This window comes from Periplaneta americana, chromosome 6 (genome assembly GCF_040183065.1).
Source record: "Periplaneta americana isolate PAMFEO1 chromosome 6, P.americana_PAMFEO1_priV1, whole genome shotgun sequence".
Lineage (NCBI taxonomy): Eukaryota > Metazoa > Arthropoda > Insecta > Blattodea > Blattidae > Periplaneta > Periplaneta americana.
Window position 1 is genome coordinate 39,004,643 of NC_091122.1, and position 23,733 is coordinate 39,028,375.

The following is a 23,733-nucleotide window of genomic DNA, read 5'->3' on the forward strand; positions in this document are numbered from 1 at the left end:
GTCTAGGAATCACTAATCCTATCTTTGTCCTTTGACTAAAGGAGTAAGAAACTTAGAATGTTGATCTCAATACTTTCTTTCAATTTTATACAAGAAGGTCTGACTTCAAATAAGAATTTGTCAGGATACAAGGTTCACTATAAACGGAAATATTAATGTATGTGAGTTGGGACCAACGATTTAGGTTCACTATAGCCGAATGTTCACATATCCAGAGTTGACTGTGATTCCAAATGTGCAAAATATCTGTATTGGGTATATAGTGAAAATCTAAACACCCTTTCTATGGGTGGGATCAAGACAGTAGCTGTCACCTTGGCATGTATTGACAGGCTTTCAAAACATAACGTTCATTTATATTTTAGACAAGATTTTTTAAATAAAAAAAAATATGGTGTGCGGTTTTTTTTTTTTTTTTTTTTAAACCAGATTTCAATTAAATGAAGACAGGTTATGTAGGGTTTTGCTGTATTGGGAAAGTACAGAAATATTGACAATTCATTACTTACATATAATTTCCTAATAATTTTAAGATGTCAGCTACAAGTATATTGTAAGTTGTTTATGTAAATTAATATTTGTTGCAGCTTCACATCATTGAAGTTGGACAGCCACCTGCAGGAAATCAGCCATTTCCTAAGAAAGCTGTTGATGTATTCTTTCCACCTGAGGCACAGAATGATTTCCCTGTGGCAATGCAGGTTAGTGGAATCATTTAAATAGGGTACCCATTTTCAAGAGTTACACACTTGAACTATTCTTCATATTTCTGAATACTTTATTTTGCACAATACAGAATTAAAAGTTACGGTTCAGTTATATCTTATTAATTAAATTAACACAACATCTCAAGCAAATACTACATCTTTTGTAACATGTAACTCCAGAATTGTTGTGGGCTTCACTACTCCCTTATCAGATGGATGCTGGGGTTCTTCATTGAGAGGACAGTGGTACTATGGTCAGAATACATTGCTGACCATTTCTTTCTAGCACTAAGGTTGTAAGAGCATGAGAGCTCTTGGATGTCCTTTCCTTGAATTTCTTCTCTTGTGAATATCTTAATGTGAATGGTTGCAGAACTTAAAGTGCCATGTTCAAGCAGTGCAATAGTTCGCAAGTAGGTCATGTACAGGCAGCAACCATCACGCCTCTTGCTGTACCGTAGTGGCAAAAAAAAAAAAACCGGACCGACCCTTGTAGCTGATTTCAGGGCCTTGTTCACTCCAGAGCACGATAGACTGGTAACTAAAATTTTCGTGGTTCGAATCCTGCCTGGGAAGGAAACTTTTTTTTTTTTTTTTTTTTTTTTTTTTTTTTTTTTTTTTTTTTTTTTTTCAAATTTATTCTCAATACTTTTCTATTGCTGATAAAATTCGTGTTCTGGGAATAATAAGTTAATTAAGTAGTAAAATATCGCTGCAATCGAAAAGTATTGGGAATAAATTTGAATAAGGAACAAAAAAAAAAAAAAAGTTTCCTTCCCAGGCAGAATTCGAACCACGAAAGTCTTAGTTACCAGTCTGTCGTGCTCTGAAGTGAACAAGGCTCTGAAATCAGCTACAAGGGTCGGTCCGGTTTTTGCCACTACTGTACATGCAACATAATTTTCCATAGAAAAAAAAGTGGAACTATTATTTGTGTTAATAATGTACAACAAAACACCAATTTCATAGTTGATTGAAAATTTAATGTTCTCTGACTGCCACTAAGCATAACTAAATTCTTAATAAATTTGCAAGTATTGATGAGAGAAATCTACCTTTTTGATATTATCATTCAATTTTTCTGAAGTGTGGAAATTGTATTTACCGTATATACTTTGCTTAAACTTTTCATGGTGGTACAAATGACAGAGTGAAATCTAGAAATGTAGTTCCAATTCCAGCCAACATTTCTTCTGTCTGCTCTACTTTATGCCGCCATTTCTGTTCATGTAAAATAAATGCATTATTTTTTATTTTACACTCTTGTATATGATGTTTATTTAAGGAATAGTTACTTGTATATTAGAAAATTCATATGAAAACTTGTTTTCCCCCAAAAAGTAAGTTTCTCTGATTCAAATTTCATATAAGCATTATGTACCATCACTTTGTTTTCAGGTCTTAACAAAACCAAAACAAGTTAAAGATCATGCGCACATTTCTAGCTATTTCATGGAAAAATATATTTCAATGACCTGAATACAAAGCTATGGTATACATCATGCTTGTATGATTTGAATCAAGATGAAAAGTTCAACAAATTTATGGAATTAAATATTGAGTGTTCCGTTTAAAATCATAACTTTGTGTTACTACAGTCTAGTATATAGTCACGAAGCTCAGTACGTAATAAATATGCATTCATAGATAGTTGCTAACCACTAGGATCGCTACTATCGCCTCATTACAGACAAAGCGAATTAGTACCAGCACAGTCTTATTGTTCCTAGCACCCTCACAACTCAAGCTTCGTGTCTGTATATACTAGACTGTGGTGTTACTTCAAATTTCTGTAACATTCAGTATAATCACAAACTACTCCAAATGGTAGTCTTTGCTCAATCCTAGAACGTAAATACATACGTAACTGTTTTTAGATACACTAAAATACTCTAGTTACAGGAGTGTCTCAAAGGTTACGAGACCTAAGCAATTGCAGTTGTAGTGCTGTATTCATAATAAAAGGAGTTCAGATATTGAAATATATCTAATAAATACAGCTAAATCTTAATTACTTTGTATTTTTTTCTTTGTTAGGTGAGTGCCAAGTATGATGTTATTTACCTCATCACAAAATACGGCTACATTCACCTATATGACATCGAATCAGCTACATGCATCTATATGAACAGAATCAGTGGTGATACTATATTTGTGACAGCACCACATGAATCCTCTGGAGGAATTATTGGTGTCAACCGGAAGGGACAAGTTCTGTCAGTGAGCGTAGAGGAAGATAACATCATCCCGTATGTTAACAGTGTTCTTCAGAACCCCGACCTTGCTCTTCGCATGGCTGTTAGGAACAACTTAGCTGGCGCAGAAGATTTATTCGTGAGGAAATTTAATCTTCTGTTTCAAAATGGTCAATATGCAGAAGCAGCAAAGGTATGTAGGCTAATGGACAACTTCACCTGTAATAAACAAAAGTTGTTGATTTCTCTGTAGTTTACTTAACACTGCTTTTTTTTATATTTCTTATTGTAGATTCTGAAGTTTCAATCATTTATTTCGTCACGAATTTATGATGTTTAATTTTGATAACACATGTTCAGTTGCTTTTTAATTACTGAACTCTATCAAAAAGAGCAACTGTCAACAACTCAATATGGTTAATAAATAATTGATATTGTTTACTTTTTGGAATTGAAGCCACCAGAAACGATTTACTTCCTGGTACATACAGGTTTAACCAGGTGTCCCTTGTAATTTTAAATATGTAATCTGTTGTGTGGAAAACAGTGTGATTAATATTTCCCTGTTTCTTATTCTTACACTATATGATAACAAGTCACTTCACAGCATAAGAATAAAACGATTACAAAAAAATGTCATTCTTTCATATATGGAGTTAAGATGATGTGCCAAGTGATCAGGTAAAGTAGAATGTTTTTAATCCAATGCCATCAGGTTGTCTTTTCGACATTTCTGGTCTTCTCTCCTGGCTGTGGCTTAGTTGTAACCCACTTCTGAGGTTGGGGCGCCTAGAAGGCGGAGTTACATTACCCCGATGGTGTGATAGGATGATTATGATAATGTGGTGCCAGGAGAAGTCTTAACTCTAAACTTAACCTAAATTCCAGACCATGGACGAACACAGGAGTAATCCCCTTTAAGGAAAAATTCCTGTGCTCTAACCGGGAATCGAACCCGGGACCTCATGAACTATAGCCAGAAGCTCTGACCACTAGACCATGAGGCTGGTCGTAAAGTAGAATGTGCAAGTGACTTAAACCAAGATACACAGTGCATGGTCACAATGTACATTTCCTGTTTTACGAAAGGAGTAAATAAAGTAATGGCAACATTATCGGGAGGGGACCATGCACATGCTCATGTGTTAGCAGGCAGTAGGTGGTGTTAGAGCCAATGTTGCTGTGTGTGCGGAGTGCCAGAAGGAGTTAGTACAGGAAGAGAGGTTCTTGCTATGCGTAGTTGAAGCTATGAGTGTCGTGTGTACCTCTCTAAAGCATTTTTACAAAATTTGAATAGCAATCATGGGTAAAAATTAGGAGTGGATCAGGACAGCACGTTTGCACATCTTTTTATGTTAGGTTAGGTTTTTTTCAAACTGAAATGAGTGAAAATTTTGTCACAGTTAAAATTACTCTAACCTAACCTAACCTAACCTAACCTAACCTAACCTTTTAATATGCATATGTTTTTTTTAACAAAGCAGGGATATCCAGAGTGTATATTTTAAATTCTTACATATTTTTCAAGATGCTCAAGAATACTGGAAATATAAGATAAAATACTTTCAAAGCTCCTTTTTATGTTATGTTAGGTTCAGGACAGCACGTTTGCACATCTCCTTTTTATGTTAGGTTAGGTTTTTTTCAAACTGAAATGAGTGAAAATTTTGTCACAGTTAAAATTACTCTAACCTAACCTAACCTAACCTAACCTTTTAATATGCATATGTTTTTTTTAACAAAGCAGGGATATCCAGAGTGTATATTTTAAATTCTTACATATTTTTCAAGATGCTCAAGAATACTGGAAATATAAGATAAAATACTTTCAAAGCTCCTTTTTATGTTATGTTAGGTTAGGTTAGAGTAATTTTAACTGTGACAAAATCTTCACTCGTCATTTCAGTTTGAAAAGAACCTAACCTAACATAAAAAGGAGATGTGCAAACGTGCTGTCCTGATCCACTCCTGTAAAAATTCAGGTAGCCCATGGAAAAAAAATGCCTGGCAATGTTAATCAAGGTTTACTTGAAGCCTGTGGCAATGATGCTTTATCTTATTGAGTGGTAGCAAGATGAGTCAATGTTATTTGTTCGGGCTGGGATTAACTAAGACATTTGGTCCACACAGGTTGCCCATCCATTCCTGATGAGCTGGTAGAGTTAGTGTAAGGTCTGTCGTTGATCGTCAATGGACTGTCATGGTCTGTTCACACTTGCATGTCGCGTCATGTCATGCTGCAGCGATACTTTCTCTAGTAGACTCCCATTAGTATGATGTGGTGCAGGACAGTGTAACATGGAGCGGCTAAATAAAATGGATCATTTGATTATTTCTCACCTGTAACGTTTCCTAGTATGTTACTTATTTCCCTCAAAGTATTATTACGTGTGTCTTTATTTTAATAATATTTGTGGCTTTTATCATTAAGAAATAGACAATTTCTCCACCATATTAATCAATTTTTCGCAGTCAGTTTTAATTCCTTATCTATAAAGAAGTTACGCACAGATGGGCTATATAAAAAGACAGTTCACTGTTATGTCAGCAGTTGGTCCCTATTGGAAAAACCCGAGTATCTACCCGACAACTTCAGACTCTGATGCACCTTCAAAATTATTCCTGATGAATACCGAATGCACTGCGCTGTACTGCATTGCTCTGCAGCCTCCCATTACAATGCTGCAGTGTGATGTATAAGTGTGAGTGGATCATCAGAGAATTATTCACAGAAGTTGGGCTCAGTTATCAAACAGTTTGACACATCCTGAAGAAGAAACTCCACGTGAGGAAAATTGCGGACACTGGGTTCCCCATCACCTCACAGAAGTAAAGAATTGACATTGGTTTGCAGTAGCTGGTCTCCATCGCAATGAAGGGAATATATTCCTGCAGTGCATTGGTGTATTGCAGCCATTGGTGAGATAGGGGTACGGGCCTCTGAGCGTGAACTGAAGTTCCACTCTAATGAATGGTGCCACCAAGGATTGCCACATCCAAATAACACGTTTTGTTTTTTTCTAATGACAGGCGTTTGACAATAAAGTCATTTGATCTCTTGCTTTCCAATATTTTTCAAAGATATTGTCATGGTCAGCCACTGAAGCACAGATTTTGAAGTATTCTGAATCCATTTCTTGATTTGAATTGCAAAATGGGCAGTTAAGGGATTGATATATTTCAATTCTATGCAGGTGCTTGGCCAAACAGTCATGGCCTGTTGCCAATCTAAATGCAGTTACAGACGATTTGCGTCATCCAAATAACGTTTGAAAGGAATAAAATAGGGTGAAGATTATGCTGATAGTGGTGTATACCTGCAGGTCAGAATGTCAGTGCATTGTACCACCAATGACTTCTCCAACACCACCTGCGTCTGACTATGCAGAACAAATGTCCACATTCCTTGAGGGACAGTTCTCCTTGAATTGTGCATGCCGGCACTCATCATGTGGCAGTAGCAGTAACAGACTTATTATGAAGATGGCATTGGGAGGTTTTGGAACGCCCTGTGTTCCCCTGACATGAGCCCTTGTGATTATGACTTGTTTCCACGGTTGGAAGAACCTCTCATAGGCATCAGATTTCCTGATATTCCCTCAGTGTTCCACGTGCTAGAGTGCTCCACCACTGACCAATAGAGACTGCCTCACTGATATTTGATGGCTGTCACAGATTTGACAGAAGGTGCAGGACCTCGTTGGTGATCATCAGGCCACGGATGTTCGGTACGTCTGTGTTCTCCGCGCGACTACGGCTTCAGATAGGACGGGGGGTTTGTGCTGGTAGTTTGCGTTGCGAGTGCACAGTGACAGTCACAACTAATAACAAAGCGGGCACATAAAAGTACAGCATACGGACGAGGTAACAGAGTCATGGCGAAGCAATTACATTCAAAGAAGTGCAGGTAAGCGGACGTTTTGAGAACTCACAGCATACGTGTTATTAGAAGTGGTGTTATAAAAGTTTAATAATACTGCTTTGAATTGTAGGTGAATTGTTTCGTGGAGGAATTTGGAGATGAAATATTTTCTTCGAATGGAGAATTTATAATTTGTAGATTGTGCCGCACACAAACTAGAGGCTGGAAACGAGCATTCATTGAAAGACATTGCAACACAAAAAAACATAAGGCAAGTGTAGCTTTATTGGAGCAGGAAGTAAACAAAGTTCCATCTACTTCTCTCTCAAGTCGGAAGTCTACATTTTTTCGGGACGTCTGTGAGATGATGGTGGGGGCCAACATTCCATTCCATAAAGTAGAGAATTTTTTTTAAGAACTTCATAGAAAAATATACAGAAAAACAACTTCCTTCTGAATCAACTCTTCGCAAAAACTATCTGCCAGATTGTTATGCAGATGCTTTAAATCAAATAAGGAAAGCGGTAGGAAATAATAAGATTTGGGTTTCTGTGACGAAACGACTGATGAAACAGGGCGATTTGTAGCACATGTCGTTGTCGGAACAATGAGTCCTGATGGACCTGGTGAAAAGTTTTTGTTAACCGCAGAGGTACTTGATAAAGTGAATCATGCATCCATTGTAACACTATTTCAAAACTCAATGTCTCTTTTATGGCCAGACGGAGTTAAACGTGAAAATATCCTCCTGCTAGTCACCGATGGCGCTGCTTACATGATGAAAGCAGGCAGACAAATAAAATTAAGCTACCCTAACATCTGTCACATGACTTGTCTTGCTCATTGACTTCACAGAGTAGCCGAGACTGTGAGGAGTTCCTATCCAGATGTGGACCGGTTCATATCAAATATGAAAAAAATATTTTTAAAGGCACCTACTAGGTTACAAGTATTTAAAAATATAGCGCCAGAAATTCCCTTACCTCCAAAGCAATCATAACACGTTGGGGTACTTGGTTGGATGCTGCAAGCTACTATGCAAAATACTACGAAAAAATAGTAGACGTGTTAGCAGTGCTCAATAGTGAGGATTGTTCTTCAGTTGCCATAGCTAAAGAGTTAGTGTCGGAACAGCTAAGAGACCACATTATGTATATTGAACAGAAGTTCAAGGATTTCTCAAAATATATTAAGCTGTTGGAAACAAGTGCCATGGAAATATCTAAGTCTCTTAAAGTAGTACAAGACTTGTACACAGCCCTAGATCAAGTCAGAGAGGGGCCCGCCCAAGCAGTGACACAAAAACTGAAAACAACTATAGACAAAGATGTTGGATATTCTGATCTTTGCCAAATACGTGATCAGCTAGCAAGTACTGAAAATCAAACGCATAACAGAGACAGTGAATACATTCAGTATTTTAAGTTTGCACCCGTCACGTCTTGTGACGTGGAAAGAAGTTTTTCGCGCTTAAAATCGGTTCTGACAATCGAAAAAGTTTTGAATTCGAAGACCTTCGAATGTACATAGTTATACACTGTAATAAAATGTACAGAGCACACCATTAAATTCAATGTATTTCCCAAGGTTATTAATAAAATATATGTTGTTCTGGACTGAAGTCACTTTTCAAGCGGATCTGACAGTACCTCCTTTACGGAAGCGGGGTTGGAATGAGTGTATGTTGACATTGAAGTCGGTTACTTACGTACGTGCAGCAACACAAGTCTCCAAGGTCCGGGCCTTGGTGATCATATTGAAAGGATGTAATCTATTTTTTTTTTTACATGTAAAATGTTTGTACGTCCTGCGTCGTGGTCGTAAGGCATCCTGCCTAGGACTCGCGTTACGGAATGCGCGCTGGTTCGAATCCTCATGGGGGAGGAAATTTTCTCATGATTTCGGCCAGTGTATGGGACCGGTGCCCACCCAGCATCGTGATACACTTGGGGAGCTACGATATGTAGCGTAATCCAGTTGCGAATGCCAGCTATAACGGCTGGGGGGATCATCGTGCTAACCACACGATACTGCCATTCTGGTTGGATGATAGTCCACCTCTGCTTCGGCATGTGGGCGTGAGACCAGCAGCCGGTTGGTCAGTCTAGGCCCTTCACGGGCTGTAGCACCACGGATTATTATTTATTATTATTATAAAATGTTTGTACTACCTACAGATTGTTGCCATTACTTTATTTACAAACCATCTGCATACGTTTCATTTGTTTTGTGAATGTTCTGAAAGTGCAATAATGCTTTCTCTTATTGAATAATATTTGGCTTAAGAGTCATTGTGTCTGCTAGAGTGTACGTGCAAATGTATCAGTTTCTTAGTAATTGCATACCAGCAGGGACCGATGGTTTAACTGTTTCATAAACTGCAAATTGCATCAAACTGAATTACAAGGGGCAGCTTGTTCAACTTGTAGATGTTGTTATCTAATGCCGGGCTTTGGCAACGAAGCCATTAGCGTTCTTGCTCTCCAATATTTCTCTGTGGTGGATCCATCAGGTAGAACTTCACAGGTTTGTAGATGAGCTTCATTCATTTCTTAATTAGCATAAGTGTAACCGTTTTTTAAGTGGGCACCAATTTTTTGTTTGTAATGGTGGTTACATCACCCACTCACGTAAATCCCCAGTATGACTGGAGGGCCACACCTGTCGTTGGTTAATGGGTCCATCGGACCTGGCCGGGAGGAGTTTTAGAGTCCACCGACCTTTCTCACAAGCATAACTTGTGGAACATGTCTACACTGTGGCAGGCCAGCGTAAGAGATGAAATAGCATTTCCTCTATTTCTGATGGTGTGGCTATACCGCCATTACTTGGTCCCCAGAGCCTCATTTGTAAAAGCAGGTTGCACCACGAGCAGGTTGAGGATGGGTTTTGGATAGGAGAGGTTATGGAATGCACTTCACTATCCCTTGCAACCCTCAACTTGTAGATTAAATTTGCAATTCTGCTTTTATCCTCTTAATACTTGTCTCACCAGTGCTGTGGTCATGAGATTCAAAGCATACATATTAGTAAGTATTGAAATATTCTTCTTTAACATCTTTTCCCAGCCCTTCTCCCTTCTTTTATTTATTTCTCTCTATCTCTGTGTTCCCTTCATTATCTTTTTTGCTTTCCTGTCTTCTCTCCCCATCTCTTCCTCTTCTCCCACAGTTATGTTTGTTTTGTTTTTGTAACGTTTAAGTTCGTGTGAATTGTAACAAGTACACAGAGATAGTGCTTCTAGTGAATCCATTTCTCATGTTATAACTGGTTTTGTTACAGGTTGCAGCTAATGCACCCAAGGGAATTTTGCGTACACCTCAAACAATTCAGAGGTTTCAGCAGGTTCCAACTCCACAGGGACAAACATCACCTCTTCTTCAATATTTTGGAATTCTACTTGATCAGGTACTCGAATTAATATATTTATCTATTTGAATATTGTGGTGCTGCATTGAAAATATGTTAGTCAATAATTTAACAAGACTATCCTTAGAGTGAGAGATTAAGAAGAAGACTGAATAATATAGACACTTATCCTGAAAGTTGTTGTTGTTTTCTAATGCCAGGTGTTTGACAGTGAAGTCATTTGACCTCTTGCACTCCAATATTTTTCAAATATATTATCATGGTCAGCCACTGAAGCACAGATTTTGAGGTGTTCTGAATCCATTTCTTGATTTGAGTTGCACAATGGACAGTTAGGGGACTGATATATTCCAATTCTATGCAGGTGTTTGACCAAACAATCATGGCCACTAGCATTGGGTGGGAAAATGAGGATAAAAGTAGAGCTTCGTGTATCTAGAATGTACGTTTACATTCATCATTGAAATCCCGAAATTATTTATGAAAGCAAAGTAGTCAATTTTCCTCTTAATTGTTGCTATAGTCTAGAGAAATTAGTTGAAGATAATGCTGTATTTTAACTAGTACATCAAATCAGAATTTACTAATTTACTAAAATTTAGTTTCAAACATTGTTTTTCACTTGTGTGATTATCTGGCCAGTCCCGCGCCGTGGCATTACGGTCTAAGGCATCCTGTCTAGGACTCGCGTTACAGAATGCGCTCTGGTTCGATTCCTCATGGAGAAGAAATTTTCTTATGAAATTTCGGCCAGTGTATGGGAGCGGTGCCCACCCAGCATCGTGATGCACTTGGGGAGCTACGATAGGTAGCGAAATCCGGTTGCGAATACCAGCTATAATGGCTGAGGGGATCATCGTGCTAAACACACGATACCTCCATTCTGGTTGGATGATCATGTGGGCATGAGGCCAGCTGCCGGCTGGTCGGTCTAGGCCCTTCACAGGCTGTAGGATTATTATTATTTAAGATTATCTGGCCAATGTAATTAAATTGATAACACTATTTGTTGAAATTCAGTTCAAAATTATAACTATTACTGGATTGCCAAGAAAGTAAATTAATTACGTTGTAACACACTTCAATGTAGTGGGAGATTTTTTTGTGGGGGGTGTTGCACTTCTGTTATAGAAACGGAAACATAAATAATTTCGGAGCTGTGTATCGGTTCCATCAGGGAAGGCAAGGTTAAGAGGAAGCTGTCTGTTGGATCCATAGCAAGAATTATTCTCTGGGCTGGTCTAGTATCAGATCAACTGATAGATTATTCTTTTCTCTGCTTCCATGATAACGGAGCTGATCATAGCTCTGAAATGTTGGATCTTTCTGCGTTTGACATAACACAATTAAAAAACACACAAATCTTGCATCAAGTGAATGGGATACTGGTCTTAATTGTTATTTATTATAATTTTCCTTTAGTGAAGTCTTTCGCTATTTTATAAGAACTAGAATTTTCAGTTTGTTGAAGTTTTTAAAAATATATCTGATTGGGATTTTTGTTTTATACATTTATGTGGTTCTGAACAAGACTTCAGTTAATGCATGTATGAATAATACTTCAAACTGTGTTAGACACTGGGGATGCTATTCATAGACATTCCGCTAGTCCACGCTACTAGCGTGCTAAACTAGCCCCGGCTATCGACTGATTACTTGTACAGGATTCATATGATGTATGTATTTATTTACACTGCAAGTGGGCAAGCACCCAGTGGCAGTGGTATACACAATATAAACAATACACAAAAAAAAATGATAAGCAATACACAATACAATTATACAATACACAATACAATTTTATACACAATATAATAAAAATACACAATATAATTTAACACAATAATAATAAAACATAAATAAGATACCTAATTTTACATTACAACCTACATAATTATGTATAGGCCTTACATAATTTTCAATAGTCTTTCACTTTATTCTTATCTCGCTCACTGTAGTGGCACTATAACACATTTCACTGACACTATAGAACACATTTCATTGACGCTATAAATTATCACTGATTGGAACTATTCACTGCACTGTAAAACCATAACTCCACTGACTCACCTCGCTTCACTGATACAACAGTTCAAATAAGTCAAATAATTACACCCTTATGCATACTGCACTTATAAACAGAACTACATTTAAACTAAACATTTCTAGTCTAAGGCCCTCTTACACGCTATTTTTAAATAATTTACAATTCAAACCAAGGAAGTAACTCGTAACTCATCAGGCTAAATAAATACATGTCACCTTAAAAAATTAAATGTTAAATGTCACCATAATTTTAATTTGCACTTGATACACAACTTTTTAAATTATTCTTGAAACTCCTTAAGGAAGGACAACCCTCAAAGACTGCTGCAGGTAGGTCATTCCAATCATATCATATCGCTAACACTGGTTTATGAATATGAAAAACATTAGTTCGCTGATCATCCACCGGAAGCCTGTGCTAAGAATGTCTATGAATACGGCCCTTAAATTCCATTGTTACATAATGACTATATGTTTATTGTGAATAGTGGAAAAAAGAACACTTTAGGCAATATTCAGTCATGCCTTGGTTTATGACCTTACTGAAGCTGTATTCTGATTTTAATAGGGTCAGTTGAATAAATATGAATCATTGGAATTATGCCGCCCAGTTCTCCAGCAAGGACGAAAACAATTACTTGAAAAGTGGCTCAAAGAAGACAAGTTGGAGTGTTCTGAAGAACTGGGAGACCTAGTGAAACAGGCTGATCCCACCTTGGCACTGTCAGTCTATCTTCGTGCTAATGTACCAAACAAGGTAGGTTGACATATGCAGCTTGTTTACCATACAAAAGCAAAATTGAAGAATTTTCATTACTTTTTATTGTAGGGTTTCCTTCAAGTATAGGAGATAGCAGTCATATTAAAGCTATGTTCTCTTAAGGTAAGCGTTCACTACTACGTATCACACTCCTCTTACGAATTGCACGCAATGGATATTTTAAGTGCAATGCGTTCACTGTAACGGCTCTACCTCAACGCCTCATCGGATTCCCTATCAGCTGTTTAAAACATGACGTCGTACAATATTGACATTGCTGAAAACAGAGGAGTTCGAGGTTAGGTCTATTAATTATGAGTGTTAGCAAATAAGAATTTGTAATTGCTTCATGCTTCTTAATTGAAGAGCAAGAAACGACAGAGATATTGGTTACATAATAGATATGTAAGAAACGACTTGATTACTGTAATGGGAATGCCTCAAATTTTATAATTCTTCGCAATTTTCTACAAGCGAAATGTTTTCAGTCTGCCATTTTGGCACGACACTGAACATGGCACAACATAATAGTAACAGTTGACCAATTAAAATTGATTTATTAAAGGCCATGATCACACGCATCGGAAAAGTTGCTCATCTGAGAAACGTGAACGGATTTGCCAAGAGGCAATGCATGCAATATGATGTAGTAAACGCAGTTACATAACAATTACAGTAAAAATTGTCATTTCCGATCCGTGCGATATGATGTAGTGAACGCTTACCTTCATGTGATACTTGAACAAACATTAATTACAAAGTAGTCAGTGGAATATTAAATTACCTTTCTGTTTATGTACATCTTTTATTCCAGGTGATCCAGTGTTTTGCTGAGACTGGCCAATTCCAGAAAATAGTGCTGTACGCAAAGAAAGTGGGTTACACACCAGACTATGTCTTCTTGTTGCGTAATGTAATGAGAGTCAATCCTGATCAAGGAGTTGCATTTGCTCAGATGTTGGTTCAAGATGATGAACCTCTTGCTGATATCAATCAGGTCAGAGAATACTCTATTAGTGGTTTGCGCTGCATTTAAAAATTGAATGGCATGATATGTACGCATTTAAAAATGAATCCAACCTTAAGATTTTATTTGTATAATTGTCGAATGTTTTCCATAACTGACCTGTAGACTCAAACAGAATGTCGTTCATTTTTTAAATGCCTTAATTGGTTTTTGTGTTACTTGTTGAAATGTTGTTTTAACTGGCTAACAATGATAGATGTTATGCTCAAGGATCTGTGATTATAACCCATCTTACGGCTGTTCACACACTGACAGACTGTGATGATTCCTTTTTGTATGAGATCACTTGTTGACATAAATAGTCAGAAAATTATATTCACATTAATAAGATCTAATTTTGTGATTTTAAAATCTTAAATGTTGCTTCAATTTTTCTGGTGAATCTTGTGATACGTGAATTCTTACTTTTGAAGATAAGTTTCTCCATACAGGTTTATTTCTTCATAAAGGTTTTTTTTGGGACTATGTTGGAATCCGTTGAACAGTTGTGATACTAATATAAAGAATGTTTCCAATGACTAACTCGGTATTCAGAAGTTTCGAATTTTGCACTCTGTGTGAATTGCATTTTGTGTAATACATTTATGCATGCAGTGATGAATTCAGGGGTAGTTTGGGGTTGAAATTCTTCTCTGGAGCTCAAAATCCCCTTCTCCTGGAAATTTCAGGTACTAGGACATTTATCTGTTGGTTTATTTTTTTTATAAATTTTTTATAAAAAAAATTTAATTAAAATTGATGAATTCTTCTCCCTCCTCGTGCCTGTCTTAAATAGAACAGGCTAAACAACAGAGGATTTCCCTGCAGATGATCTTGAAACTTACAAAATTTTACGTAGGCATAAATATAAACTATACATGCAGTTATTTTACTTGATTTTTTAACTTTAGGACGTAATAAAAATACCATTCTACCTTTGGCAAGCTTGGTGTCTGTCATGCATATATATACATGAGAGACAGATGGTGATACCTAAATGGAATTCAAAAGTTTTAATGATGATACTGTGGCTTTATTGACTCCTATCTGTTTCCTTCCATTATTTTCTTTCAACTTCTGCCCCCCCCCCCTGCAAAAAATAACCTGAACTCATAACTGATGGCATGGAAGCTAGTTAAGTAAAGAATGTTATTGCACAAACTGGTTGGAAGAAACTAATTCCATTCCAGATATGAGAATCATACACTTTGAACCTACAAAGACAGACAATATTATTACAGTAATATTGTCAAGTTTTAATTTTTTTTTTTATTTTAAAGAAATAACGATTTAATCAATACTTGAAAAATTTGATTCATTTATTAGAATTGTAGTAGAATGTAGTTATATACTTACTACAAGCTAGAAGTATTGCTAACCAAGAAAAACTAATAAACGTATATAAATATTCCTTCAATTAAAATACTTCTTGTCCAGTCTTGTAGGAATTATAACTGTTTCTTTGTATTAAATTCTTTTTTGTGTACTAAATTATTGGTTAATGTTCACTGTTGCTGATTTATTTTTCACACTAGAAAATTGATTTCAAAAGATGTTTAATTGATTATGTAAACTTGAACTGTTAGCTCGAGCTTTTAATTACTGGAAATGGAGTGATTTTATCTTTGTTTAGTAATGATATGATTTCTAACTGTAATTGGGTTTTTGGAGATTTTTTATGTTTCATAGCATGAATTTTCTGCTTTTCTGTAAATTATAATTTGAAGCATCATTTCCTCATTATTTGAAAGTGTTTTAGTTTAGTTTAACAATAAATAAGCTTTTTCTGTTGAAAATCGAACAGTTGAATAATGAAGTAATTCAGCAGTGTACAGTACACGAAAATTGTAATTTTATGTGAATGTTGTAGATCGTTGACATCTTTATGGAACAAAACATGGTCCAACAATGCACAGCATTCTTACTGGATGCCTTAAAAAATAACCGTCCATCAGAAGGTCCGCTCCAGACGAGATTGCTCGAGATGAATCTAATGTCAGCACCACAGGTGGCAGACGCCATACTTGGAAATCAGATGTTTACACATTACGATCGGGCACATATTGCCCAGCTGTGCGAGAAAGCTGGACTTCTGCAAAGAGCCCTGGAACATTATACAGGTAAGAAAATGAATTGTTGCTTAAACTGAATTTTAGAGAACACAGACAGCCTTGTTTTATGAAACTTGTATATTTTTATAGACTTAACATCATGAATGTATCCTCAGTACTCGTATTTTTTTCTTGTCACAAATAATTCAAAAGCTACATAAGCCCACGAGAGATCTGTCCTGTAAGAGCATTATTAAACTGTGGCACGCTAAGTATACCTCTTCATAGAACATCTTGTTATTCATCATCTTTTACAATATCCACCTCGTGTCCATGGAATTCCTTGTCACAAAGTATTAGGGGCTGCAAGACAACAAACACCTTTAAGAACAGCTTAAAAGATAACCTTATTAGCATTTCACTCCAATCATACTGATTTAAACTATCATTGACTACATTGTTACTTTTTTCTTTAGACATCATCCTGATTGTGTTGTATTTTCAAAATTGTCTCATAATAATCTCTTTCTATTATCTGATATAATTTGAAATATATTAACATTCTATGTATTTTAGTTTAATTCTGCTACACAGTTTATTTCAGTGTTTAATTAATAGTTCCTAGTATTTTGTTGTTTAATTCGTAAATAACTCTTGTATACATGTAACTCTCATCTAAATCAAATTGAATTCTTTGTAAGTTCATGCATATGTATATACACTTTTTTGCTGGTTGAGTGGAAGAGAAGGCCTTACGGCCTTAACTCTGCCAGCTAAAATAAATCATTATTATTATTATTATTAATATTACTATTATTATTATTATTATTATTATTATTAATATTACTATTATTATTATTAATATTACTATTATTATTATTAATAATATTATTATTATTATTAATATTACTATTATTATTATTAATAATATTATTATTATTATTAATATTATTATTATTAATATTAATATTATTATTATTAATATTAATATTATTATTATTAATATTATTATTATTATTAATATTATTATTATTATTAATATTATTATTATTAATATTAATATTATTATTATTAATATTATTATTATTATTATTAATATTGTTATTATTAATAATAATAATAATAATATTATTATTATTAATAATATCAATATTAATAATAATAATAATAACAATATTAATAATAATAATATTGTTATTATTGTTATTATTATTATTATTAATATTGATATTATTAATAATAATAATATTATTATTATTATTATTATTATTATTAATATTGATATTATTAATAATAATAATATTATTATTAATATTATTATTATTATTAATATTGTTATTATTAATAATAATAATAATAATATTATTATTATTATTATTAATATTGTTATTATTAATAATATTATTATTATTATTATTATTATTATTATTATTAATAAATATTGTTGAGAAAAGAGAACAGGCAAGCTTACTGTCAGGTTTCTGTTGATTAGGTGATATTTTCATTTTCTTTATTATTTTCTGCAGTTTAACTTTGAGATGTGGACCAAATGAAAATATACATGTATTCATACCAAAAATATGAACTCTCTCTGTCCCAAATTATAATACAGATAAAAGTTCAAAGAGTGAGATTAGTGTGCATGTGCAACCTATTGCCTGTTACAATACGGCATTACGTGCAGTATAATACGAAGCTTCCACTGCACGGATGTCACCAGTAGCAGTCTGTTGAAGAGGAGAAAAGCATCGTATTTACATAGCTACATATGAGCGGGTGTCAAATGGCCACCAGCAGTGGTGCTAGAGTTAAAGACGAGGGTTCATCAATCCAGCCAAGTTGGGAGAAGAATCTCAAAGAAACAACAATTGACAAGTGAATGCTGTAATGTCATTCTGCAGTTCCTGCTGCATTACAAAAAAAAAAAAGTGGAAGTTTGCAGTGTGTGCTATTAAGAAAGCAGCTGATAAGCTTCTATACCGAGAGTCACATAAGAACAGTTCCTAAACAGCAAATATTGCTGTCTTGTCAGTGTTGCCAATTGTTACCAGATATCACACGATCCTACCACAGTCTAGTATATACAGTCACGAAGCTCAATACGTAGTAAATATGCAAACATTAGATAGTTGCTCACCACTAGGATTGCTAATATCGCCTCATTACAGACAATGCGAAATAGAACCGGCACAGTCTATTGTTTCTAGCACCCTCAAAACTCAAGCTTCGTGACTGTATATAGAAGACTGTGATCCTACGTACTAAATGAATTGTTTACTTACAGTATTTTATGTTGGAAGGTTATTCTAAATAGGTAATTCAATAATTTGTAACATATTTTCGTCGGCAAACTATACGAGAAAGGTATCAACACATAAAGTATTTTGGCTGGCAATACGAAATTCATTGGTTTGACTAAACAATTGACTCACGAGACCTAATCTAAAAATGTATTTTGTTTGACCATATGAAATTATTAGTACTAATTCCGAAAACTTACCTGACTATAGTCTTGAATTATAACCACAATGCAACACACAAAATAACTATTATGTATTAATATTAATACTGATATTAATTAATTATTAGTATGTTCAAATTTCATGGAACTCCAGTACCAACAAATATTGTCGATATTTGTCTCAGCTGCCAACATATCGGTTACAAAATCACTACCATTTGTAGTATTTGTCAGTATCGAAATTCGAAACGAAGTTGGCAAAAGAAAATTCAACCTGCAAACTAGAAAATCACCATAATCCACTAGCATATGTAGTAATGGGGGGAAAAATGGTTAGGTTTCACCCTTAGAGTATGAAATAAACTGACCTTGACTATAGTAACATCACTAACTATATCCGAAATTTAGCACTGTGCTAAACAGTATGATAAAGGCAAGCGTCCACACCTGTGGAGTAACAGTGCGTCTTGCCACGGAACCATCTGGCCCAGGTTCGATTCCTGGTCGGGACAAGTTACCTGGTTGAGGTTTTTTCTGGGGTTTTCCCTCAACCCAATATGAGCAAATGCTGGGTAACTTTCGGTGTTGTACCCCGGACTCATTTCACCAGCATTATCACCTTCATCTCATTCAGATGCTAAATAATGTTAAATGTTGATAAGGCATCGTAAAATAATAGACTAAAATAAAAATGAAGGCAAGTTGTGCGCTGTTGTAAATTCTGGGAAGAGAGAAAATTGTGGTTGCAAACCCAAAGACCATTCTGCAGAACTGAGTAAAATAAAGGAAATTTCTTTACACAAACGTGGGACAATTCGATCTTTGTGTGCTATTAAAATGCCAGAAACAACTGTTTCGATATTTCAAAGAAGGCAAAACAATCGAAAGATTTTCATCCACGCTAAAGCCTCATCTCACGGAAGATAACAAATGAGAACGTCTATAATTTTGTTTATCTATGGTGGAAGGTAATGGTAAGTTCAAGGCTATGTACGATTATGTGCATATTGATGAGAAGTGATTCTAACTTGCTACATTAAGGACCAGCATAAGTATTACCTCATGATAGATGAGGAGTCTCCACAACGGCAATGCAAAAGCAATATGTTTATGGCGGCAGTGGCAAGATCTAGGTGAGACTTGCACAAAAATCATTCATTTAATGATAGAATAGGCATTTGGCCGTTTATTGACATGAGGCAAAAAAAAGCAGCAAGAACTGACCAGATAGCACTCCTGTCATATGTCCTAAAACATCAGTGACACGAAATGACATTCAGGAAATGTTTGTGCAAAACATCATTCCAGCTATCCAACAACAGTTTCCAGCAAGTTGGACGAAGAAAAGATCACAATTCAGCAGAATAATGCAAAACCACATTGTTATGAACAAAATCCAGCAATTATTTTGGCAGTCCACAAAAATGGATGGAATATTGTCCGGAAGAGGCAGCCACCCAACAGACCCGTTGTTTTGAACCTTTGATTTTTTAATGCAGTCCAGTCTCTGCAACATCAGAAAAATCTACGAACAACACAAGAATTGGTTGACTGCGTTGTCGAAGCATTCAACACCCTTACAAAAGAAAAATTAACTGATATCTTTCTCACTTTACATCAATGCATGCAGTGTTCCATGATGAAAGAAGGAAGTAATGCATACAAGCTGCCTCATATGGGGAAAAACAGCAGAAGAGACATAGAAGAAGATATTCGGGAACTGGAAAAAATAATAGACTACGCTAAGGGAAACGGTTTGCTCATAGCCATGGACAGTAATTCTAGAAGCAGAATGTGGCATGACACTGTAACCAACCAACGCGGACAAAATCTGGAAGAATTTTTTTATTTGTAACAACCTCTATGTTATGAATGAAAGTACCGATGCTGCAACTTTCCAATCCAGTAGAGGAAGTAGTCGCGTTGACTTAACAATAATTAATAACAAATTGCTTCGTTATTTTTCTGAGTGGCAGTGCGGGGAGGAAGAAAGTTGCTCGGACCACAACATCATAAAATTCAGAATTGAAAGTTCTAACATTGGAGAATGCAAGACGAGCTACTTGGGAGTACGTTACATCACTAAGCAGGAGAATTATAAGAAGTTTCAAACTAGTCTGGTCAACAATTTCATCTCTACCTTCAACTGCTCCAACCAACTAGAAGTAACGAAGCTCGACAAGGAATTACGAGAAAAAACTAAACAGTACAACGCTGAAGCATTAATACAGGACTGTTTCTCGTGTATAACAGCAGCATGCAATACAGCTTTTAGGATCTCAAGAAGTAAAAAGCAAATAACAGGTAGAACTGTTCCATGGTGGTCCACAGAACTACAAATACTACGGAAAAAAACAAATGCACTACGTCGAAGATACCAATGAACTCGGAACAATGAAGACCTAAGGAGCGAGCGGAAAACACAGTACATGGAAGGAAAAAGGTTATACCAATCCAGAATAGAGGAAGAAAAATTTAAATCCTGGCAAAAACACTGCTCCTCAATTGAAGGGAACAATCCATGGGATACAATTTATAAAATCGCGTCTGGAAAAGCAAGAACCATGACCTGCCTCTCAACTCTTCAAACATCAGATGGAACCTTCACCGATAATGCAGAAAGCACGATTAGTCATATGTTAGATGCTTTCGCCCCCAAGGACGAAGAGATAAACGATAGTGTAAGTCATAAGCGAATTAGAGAGCTAACAACGGAGGCCATACGTACTGAAGATGATAAACTCTTCACTCGTGAAGAAATTTTATATACGATAAAACAATTCAATCCTAAGAAAGCACCCGGTGAAGATGGACTGACAAGCGAGATACTCCTTCAAGTTTTCAAAGCTTTTCCAGCATTTATGACTGAGATATACAATAAATGTCTCAAAGAAAGCTGTTTCCCACAACAATGGAAGAAATCTAACATAGTGGCGATAATTAAACCTGGCAAAGAAGAGGTTAAGGACGTGTCAAAATATCGACCTGTCAGCTTGTTAAACGTGGCGGGTAAAGTCCTAGACAAATTAATGATTAACAGAATCCTGCATCATGTGCATACTAATACTGCTGGTTTGAACAGGAATCAATATGGTTTCATGCCCCAAAAAGGAACAGTGGACGCATTGATGGCGGCTAAGGAGATCATTGAAGAAAACTTAAGTGAAAATAACTGTATTGCAGTAGTTAGCTTGGACGTCCGAGGAGCATTTGATGCGGCTTGGTGGCCAGGCATTCTTTACAATCTTAGAGAATTGAAATGTCCTAAGAATCTCTTTAATCTTGCAAGAAGTTATTTCAGCAATAGAATTGCTGCTCTAGGGACTATTACTTTTAAAATAGAGAGACCTGTGACTATGGGATGTCCACAAGGTTCTTGCAGCGGTCCTGGGTTCTGGAATATACTGTATAATTCGCTGCTCAATTTGGACTTCACTCATCGTACGAGGGTCATTGCTTTCGTGGACGACTTAATGGTTCTAACGCAAGGAAAAACCACTACGGATGCAGAGAATTATGCCAACCTAGATTTGAAGAAAATTGAAAAATGGGCGAGAGAAAACAAAATGCACTTCAATGAAAAGAAGTCCAAAACATTATTGATATCAAGGAAAAGATCAGGAGACGACAAAACACTGAACATCTACTTAAACAATAAACGTCTGGAGCAAGTATCCGAACTAAAGTACTTGGGTATCTATCTCGATACCAGATTTAATTTTGACAAACATGTAGATTACATTACAGAGAAATGCACTCCGATAATAAACATGCTAGCAAGAGTAGCTAAACTCAAATGGGGTCTAGAACATCGGGCACTAAAAACCATATACATGGGTGCAATTGAACCAGTACTAACATATGGCGCACCGATATGGGAGAAGGCCTTAACAAAACAAAACAACTTAAGGAAATATCAACGTGTTCAAAGACTAATGAACATAAAAATAGCGAAGGCATTTAGAACACTTTCATATGACGCCTCATGTGTAATAGCAGGAGTTCTTCCAATTCGTCTAGTCATAGAAGAAAAGGTCAGAATTTATAGAGCCACCCACAAAAACATGGAGTACGATGCACCTCTGGAAGTGATTCACTGGCCACACCCAGCTGAAGAACCACTCATAAGAGCGCCTATGGAGGATACGGCAAACAAAATAGATATATACACGGATGGAAGTAAAATCGGAGGGAAAGTTGGAGCTGCTGCGGTCATAATCCAAAACGACATGGTCATCCACCGATCCAAATACAAACTGCATGAAAAATGTTCTAACAATCAGGCAGAACAAATAGCAATCTTGAAGGTACTACAACACATTGAGAATGTAGAAATAACAGAAGAAACAGAGAATATTGCAGTAGTTAACACAGACAGCAAAGTGACACTGGACACTTTACAGAACAAGAATAAACATAATCCAATAATTGAAAATATAAAGAGAGAATTGAAAAAATTGGAGAGACAGCAATGGACAGTTCTCTTTAGGTGGGTGAAGGCCCATGTCAGAATAGTAGGGAATGAGATAGCTGACCGTCTTGCCAAACAAGCCGCCATAGAAGATGAAGGGGAAATAGCTTATAACAAAATACCGAGAGATACCATAGTAACAGAAGAGAGAGAAAAGACCTTAAGAAAATGGCAAGAGCAGTGGACTATCTCAACTAAGGGCGCAATAACGAAATCATTCTTCCCATCAATTAAAGATAGATTGAAGATAAATTTACCTGTCGGGGCAGAATTTACTTCTATTGTGACAGGTCACGGCTTCACAAGATCGTACCTTCACAGATTCAAGATTATTCCAACTCCAATGTGCCCTTGCAGACTAAAAGAAGAGCAGACAGTCAACCATATAATATTAAGATGTGCCACACTGATAAAAGAAAGAAGAATCCTACGAGCTAGTATAATACGCACAGGTCAAACCTGGCCTCCACCTTTTGATCAGTTCACAACAGCATACCTCAAAAGCTTCAGAAAATTTATAAAATCCATAGAATTTGGCAAAATGTAACAGAAATTGAAATTAGAAATAATACTAACAATTATGGTAACCTAAAATATAAGAAGTACAATTAGGCAACACTTCTATCTATAAGAATTTCAAGATCGCAATCAAAATTGTAAATATCTTGTTCTCATAAATTATGTAACTAATTATTGTAATATTTTATGTAAAGCATGTAGTATTACTCCAATGTAATGGAGCATGCTGATATACAAAAAAAAAAAAAAAAAAAAAAACGGTCAGGAGGATTTTCCAATACACTTC

The 23,733-nt window shown here is 35.8% G+C and overlaps 1 protein-coding gene across 1 annotated transcript in view; it reads left to right on the top strand.

Moving 5' to 3' along the window:
* The window catches only part of Chc (clathrin heavy chain), a 92,568-nt gene that overhangs the window by 40,107 nt on the left and 28,728 nt on the right, over positions 1-23,733 (top strand). Inside the window, exons 6-11 of the mRNA XM_069827920.1 lie at positions 588-701; positions 2,745-3,095; positions 10,047-10,172; positions 12,748-12,936; positions 13,754-13,936; positions 15,816-16,065. Coding sequence (XP_069684021.1) covers positions 588-701; positions 2,745-3,095; positions 10,047-10,172; positions 12,748-12,936; positions 13,754-13,936; positions 15,816-16,065 — 1,213 coding nt within the window. The remainder of the gene's footprint in view (positions 1-587; positions 702-2,744; positions 3,096-10,046; positions 10,173-12,747; positions 12,937-13,753; positions 13,937-15,815; positions 16,066-23,733) is intronic.